The sequence below is a fragment of the Coturnix japonica genome, chromosome 11 (assembly GCF_054131305.1).
Source record: "Coturnix japonica strain WE chromosome 11, WE-NBRP24, whole genome shotgun sequence".
NCBI lineage: Eukaryota > Metazoa > Chordata > Aves > Galliformes > Phasianidae > Coturnix > Coturnix japonica.
Window position 1 is genome coordinate 9,657,524 of NC_140673.1, and position 6,119 is coordinate 9,663,642.

The 6,119-nt window shown below is 55.4% G+C and overlaps 1 protein-coding gene across 1 annotated transcript; it reads right to left on the reverse strand.

The window, feature by feature from the left end:
• Nucleotides 1-1,550: 1,550 nt before the first annotated feature.
• C11H1orf53 (chromosome 11 C1orf53 homolog) lies at nucleotides 1,551-4,005 on the reverse strand (the record flags this gene model as incomplete). The annotated part of the gene is made up of 3 exons (XM_015869365.2): nucleotides 1,551-1,778; nucleotides 3,076-3,177; nucleotides 3,634-4,005. Coding segments are annotated over 3 exons (546 nt in total), but the record flags the coding sequence as incomplete, so codon positions are not given.
• Nucleotides 4,006-6,119: the final 2,114 nt, after the last annotated feature.

Genomic DNA, 6,119 nt, shown 5'->3' on the forward strand with positions numbered 1-6,119 from the left:
GGGCACGGGCCGGGCTCCGGGAGAAGAGCCACCTGCTGCCAGCGCTGTGCCCGCGGCTTCAAAGCCCCTCGCCGGAGGGTCCCTCAGGCGGCGGGTAGCGCGCCCGGGGTGCCGAGGGCCGCGGTCTGTCCCCGCTGCCCACCGCGGACACGGCCGGGCTGCGCCGGCCCCGAATTAGAGCACAGCCCCCGGTGCCACGGGACTCCGGGCTCACCCCGCCCGGCGTGCGGCCCCGCTGCTAACACGGCCGGGACAGACTTCAGCTCTAAAATACTCTTCTTTCCCGTCTGACGGACGAAATCCATTTGGATGTGTTGTGTTACCAGAAGGCTGCGCTGACGTTCAAATGATCTAAATCTTAGCATCTGGAAGCCTGTACGAGCATCTTTTTGGAATAGGCTTCGAGACATTTCGTTCAACCGGAGCCGAGGACGGAGCAAAATGGGACACAGAGCAACTGACAATAGTTTTCTGCCCAAACGAAACCGCCCGCCTCGTCTGAACGTGCGCAGATGGAAAACGCCTCTCCGCGTAGCGTAGCGCGGCCCTTCGTGCCCCCCGTCCCGTCCCGTTCCGCAGAGACCCCGGGACGCCGCCGCCAGGTCGTGGCAAAGGGCCGGGGCCGCTCGGGGCGGGGCTCCCCTGCGGCTCTTTGGGAGCCGCCGCCCATCAGAACCGCGACGGGACGCGTCCCGGTGCCGCTCGGTCTGGGAGCTGATCTGGGGGAGATGCTGTGCCAGGCAGTAAGAGCAGCAGCGCAGATAGCAGCGGCTGCAGTAGGAAATAGAGGGGCTGGCGTGTGCGCGGAACAAAGGCGGAGGAGCTCCCGCTGAGGGTCCGTCCGACGCGCAGCAGGGCTCGGCACCTACCGGCTGCCCGTAGATTTCTGTAGCGTACTGTACACTTCGTATTACGCTTTCAAATAGAACATTTTTGTCTTCCAAAACCTTTTACAAATTCGGACACCGATCAGATAGATGTTCAATCAAATCCGAAGAATGTAAATTATTCAGGAAGCCAGGCCGATCTGCCCAGCCGGTCCTTCTACCACCCCTACCTCGGGGCAGGCGCTCAGCCTAGTGCGGGTGCGTGGGGAAGCCCCGGGGCTGCTTCGGGTCACATCCAGCTGGAAGCTCGGCCCGGCCCGGTCCGCTCCCCGGCATCCAGCAGGGACGTGGCATTCCCGGGGTGCTGCAGGCCGGGTCCAGCCCCCAGGACAGGTTGCCCCTGGCGGCAGCTGTCTGTGGAAGCACTGCCTTCATGTAGCACAGCGCACAGTGCAGTGTCGTTGTTCCCCAACCCGTCCACAAAACAACCAAAACTCCAAATGTACCCAAATAATCCTTACGTGTTGCACGGCATGCAACAGTGACTATAAATACACCTGAAGGATGTACATTATTGCATACACCTGCTTTCCATGGCTTCTTTCCAAGTGAAATTCATGGTATGACCAGATACAACCCAACAACAGATAAACCCGTTTGTTACTTGTAGTGCAAAAGAAAAGGAAGGGGTGATCGATCACGCTGTGCCAAAACACACTCACACATGGTTCAGTTTGTGCTTTATTGCAATGAAGGTGCAGTCACTGTGTGCTGGCTGCAGGCACAGCACATGACAGTGCTGCTGGTGGCAGCCACCCGGAGCTACAAGGTGTGCTCATGTCCTGCAGCTGTTCTGGCTGAGTGCAAAGGTGTTCATGGTCACACATAGAAATAAGAGTTGAAGCGCTTCTTTTTCGACTGGTCTTTTACGTTAACTTGCTCATATGGACACTGCAGAAGAAATAAAACAAGCCATTATTGCATTGCTTAGTAATCAGTATGGAAAAGCCCGGCCCGGCTTATGGTTAACAGGAATTGTTAATGATATATAAATCATTTGATCTATTGTGCCCTCCAGACTAAAAGGAAAATAATGGCAACCTCAAGCAAATGGTCCTAATTAGCGTCCAAGAAACCACTTCCTAAATGTGTCCTTCCAACTCATTCCAGTTTGACTGTCCAGAACAATCTTTTGTTCTTAAACTTCTTTATTCTACATGTAAGTGCAGAAATGCTGTGCATACTCCCGGAGCTCCCAGAATAGCTCAGCTGAGAGCACAGCACGGCACCAGGAGCAGAGGGGGGACAGCACGATGCCGGGCTCTCAGTACATCTGTAACCATGTCCTGATCAATTGAAACTCTTTGTCCCCAAAGCCCTGCGCCCTGACAGCTTCCTTACAGGAAGAGAGAGATCTCACTGAAGAAACAAGTCTTTGCCACTCGGGCAGCAACTTTAAAAAGGAAAGGCTAAAGTACAGCCACAATCAGCTGCGCACATTTGAACTGTGTATCACATGTGCTCATCCTCTTTCTCCACTGCTTTCAGAGGGATCTTTAGGTTAAATGCACCACGGCCGGCCCCCTATATACTGCACCCTGAGTGTTACCCACATGAACGTTCAGGCACAGCTGTAATGAGAGCCTGGCTGTGTGATGACTGCGGCCTTGGCCTTGTGTGCACTGGAAGCTCCAATGCTCCTTGGGTGTATGGAGCACAAACTGGCAGCTCTCAACAGACGGAGTGACAGATCCTATTGCTTAATGACATTCACCCACTGCGCTACCAAATCCTGCACCTTACGTCACTTCTCAGTCTTCCTATAAAACATAACTTCTAAAGTTTTAAGCACTGTCCTGGAAAACTGAGCTATCTTTGAGACAAATCCCATCTCATGTCCCCAAAAAGGGAATGTTTGTCGGACACAGGCTTTGTGATACACTGCTTCTTGTCCTTGGCTGCTGGACTTGTGAAAGGGTACAGAACTTCTGTAAGCCAACAGTCAGTGAAATAACTCCTGCACAGGGCACTTCATGCTATTTCTAAGAGATGGCGTCAGTGGGAAATGCTCCAATATGTTAAGAAAATCTGCCAATAACCTCCCCTAGACTTAACATGTCCGAGACCCGCTCCACGGCAGGGAAGGACACATCAGATGTGCTGCCAACTCCTGCTGCCCTTGCACCAACAATGTACAAGTCACAGGGATGGGCGCCCAGGTGGGCTGGGGGCACAGCTTCGTACTCACGTGTCTGCACGCAGAGCCACAGCATTTACCTCTCCGCAAGTGGGCGGCTTCAGTGAACACCTGGTAGCCCGTGGCCGGGTCCACGTATGTCTGCCGTCCTGCCTGGGGACAGACACGCAGCTCAGCCCGGAGGGCGTCCGGATCCCCGAGGTCCCACACCGCACGCGGGTTGGATGCAGGGAGCAAAGCGCACTTAAGGCTGCTTTCCCTTTCTGCGCTATTTCCTCTTCCCTTTCCAAATTCCAGCCTCTCGCGTTTTACTTGTAACCCATCTCACGCACTTATCGGACAGCACCTGACATCTTGCACCGCTTAACATCTCCTGGATCCGCAGCCACGCCCGATCCGCGCCGCACGCATCGCTCGTTGTGCCGGGACGGGCCGCACACGGGAGGCCCCGGAGCTGCGCGGGGCGGGCGCGGAGCCCCCGCGTTGTCTGCGCGGCTCCTTCCCGGGTTTAGCGCTCCGCTCGGGCCCGTTGTTCCTCGGCCTCTCTCAGCCCCAGCGGCCCCCACCCGGATCCCCCGGCGGACGTTCCCGGCGCGGCCCCGCTCTCACCGCAGCCGCCTCCCGGTGCAGCTCCACGATGCGCCTCTCCAGCGGCGTCAGCTGCGGGGCCGGGGGCTGCCCCGGGGGCGGCGGGCGGGCGGCGGCGGCCGCGGCGCTGCGAGCGGCTCCCGTGGCGGCTCCCGGGCCGGGCCGGGCCCTTTGGGGCGGCCACTGTGCGCTTCCGGGCTCGGGGAGGGCGGAAGGGAGGAGAGCGGGGGCCGGGCCCGAGTCCCGGCTGTGCCCGGCGGGTGGCAGCGGCGAGGGGCGCACGGAGGAGCTCGTCGGGCACAGCACGGGAAGGGCTGGCGGCAGTGTGTCCTTGTGGCCTTGTGTTTGGGTAACATTTACAGACGGACGGTCACATCGTTCCCGTTCCGCGTTTCAGCACGGTCTCGGGTTGCACGTGGTGCTTGAGCTCAGTGACGCGCTCTTTCACACCCCTCTTGGTGCTCTCGGCCCCGTCTCCACCAAGCGCTTGCAGTTTCCCATGTTCCCGTGCAGGGTTGCTTAGCTCTGGCCCCACGGCCCTGTTTTCACCGAGCTCCTTCTCTCTGGTCACTATCTCCGAGGAGCAGAGCGCTAACTGGCAGCGCCGGAGCCCGGTGCTGCTCTCTGCCTTGTGCCTTTTGCTCAGCCATCTCCAGCCCTGTGTACTTTGTCCCACCTCTCCAGCCTAGAGGTGCCCCAGCTCCCCTCTTGCCTCCTTACCCACTGCCTTTCCAGGCAGCGCTTGCCTCTTTACACCCTCTTTTGGCCTTTCCAGACAGGATAGTTCTGGGGGGACCCCAACACAAACTATTCGAAAGGAAAACTGGAGATAAAGTAACGTATTCCCTTGAATCTGGGCAGTCCAGCGGAAATACAGACATCAGAGAGTTTGGCTGCACCCACTCAGCTGGCAGAGCAGGATACACGGGTACATGGAAACAGGCTCTGTTACCATTTAAGACTTGGCCAGTTCCAGACATGTTTTCCCCTGTGTGGCACAAGGAGTGAGCCTGACGCTTGTTGCTTCCAGTGTGTTGTCTCTGTGCCAAACATGCAGCTGCTGGAATCACGGTCAGGGAGTGCAGGATGGCGGCCGCTTACTTTGTACAGACTGAGCTGGTGGACCATGCAGTTCATCACTTCTGACCATAAAAACTAATTTAAGGCAATCTGTATTTACTAAAATGTCAAGAATGGATGACGTGTTGTTTCCCAGCTGAGCAGCCCGTTTCACAGCTGGCTGAGCTGTACACTCCAGTTAACCAATGCAATGAAACCGGGCTTGTTCTGCAGATGTTGGTTCCAGTTCTTTAATCCTAGTCTCATGTAACTGCAGCAACAGCTTGACAATATCTCATTTTTTTCAAGGGGAAAAAGAAAAAAACCCAACAAACAAACAAACAAACAAACAAATGAAACGAGCAATCAGTGTTATTTATTTATTCAAGGCCACCCTACATTCTGAGTGGGTGAGGAGGGACTGGTGGGCAAGGTCTGTGTTGTCCACCTGGCTTGAAATGTCTGTAGCTGGCAGCACACTGTTCTGCTCTCAGAGAACTGCCAGCGAGTGCTGCTGAGACACAGAGCTTCAGATGGGCAGTGCTGGCTACTTGCTCCCAACACGTGGTCCTGTGCCCGTGCAGCAGGAAGGTCCCACCAGAGTTTCTGGGGCCGGCTGGGAAACCCTGTGAGGGATGAGGCTTCTGCAGTGAGAGACTTGAAGTCAGCTTTGGTGACTGAATTCGAGGTGGATCATCACAACCAGCATCTGAACTATGTATTTCAGTGGGAAGGTGTCGCCAAAGTTTGTTCTCAGCTGGCAGTACCTCCTGCTGGCTTTGTGTGGCTGCACACGGCGCTGCGTTGTGCAGTGAGGTGAGGGCCACGTTCACTGCAGAGCATCTGGAGATGCTATAAACTCCCCATTGCAGTGTAATGGTCCCTTGGAAATGATGGGGAGTTTTGAGGAGACAATGAGGAATTACACCCTCAAAGCTTTGGTGTGCACAAAGATGTTGAGCTTATATAGATGCATTGCAGAATGCACTGTCTTGACAGCATATTTTGGGGAGACTGGAAATGAACATCACCTGTCAAGAAGAATGTCCTCTGTGGTTTCTTTTGTGGTATTTCAATGGAAATATGTCTCTTTTTTTTTTCCACTTGGCCCCTTTGCACTCAACACACACAACCTGGACTGTGTATGTGTTTGTTTATGGGCTTCTCCTACATGTGAGTTGCAAGCCACAGCACTAAGCATTTTGACCTCCTGTTCATTGTTTCCCCCTCAGCTGGCAGCACTCCCAGCCCTGCAGTCCCCAAACGAAGCCATGGTGAACATCTTTCACATTGCTCAGCCCTCTTCTTGGGGCTGCTCGGAGACTTTCAGCCCCGAGTAATAGGAGCGCTCCCTACAGCTCTGCAATTGGCTCGGCGGAGCTTGTTCTCTTCCAGTGGCTGGCACTGACTTCTTTCTATATTTTTTCATGTGTTCTGTGGAGCACAGA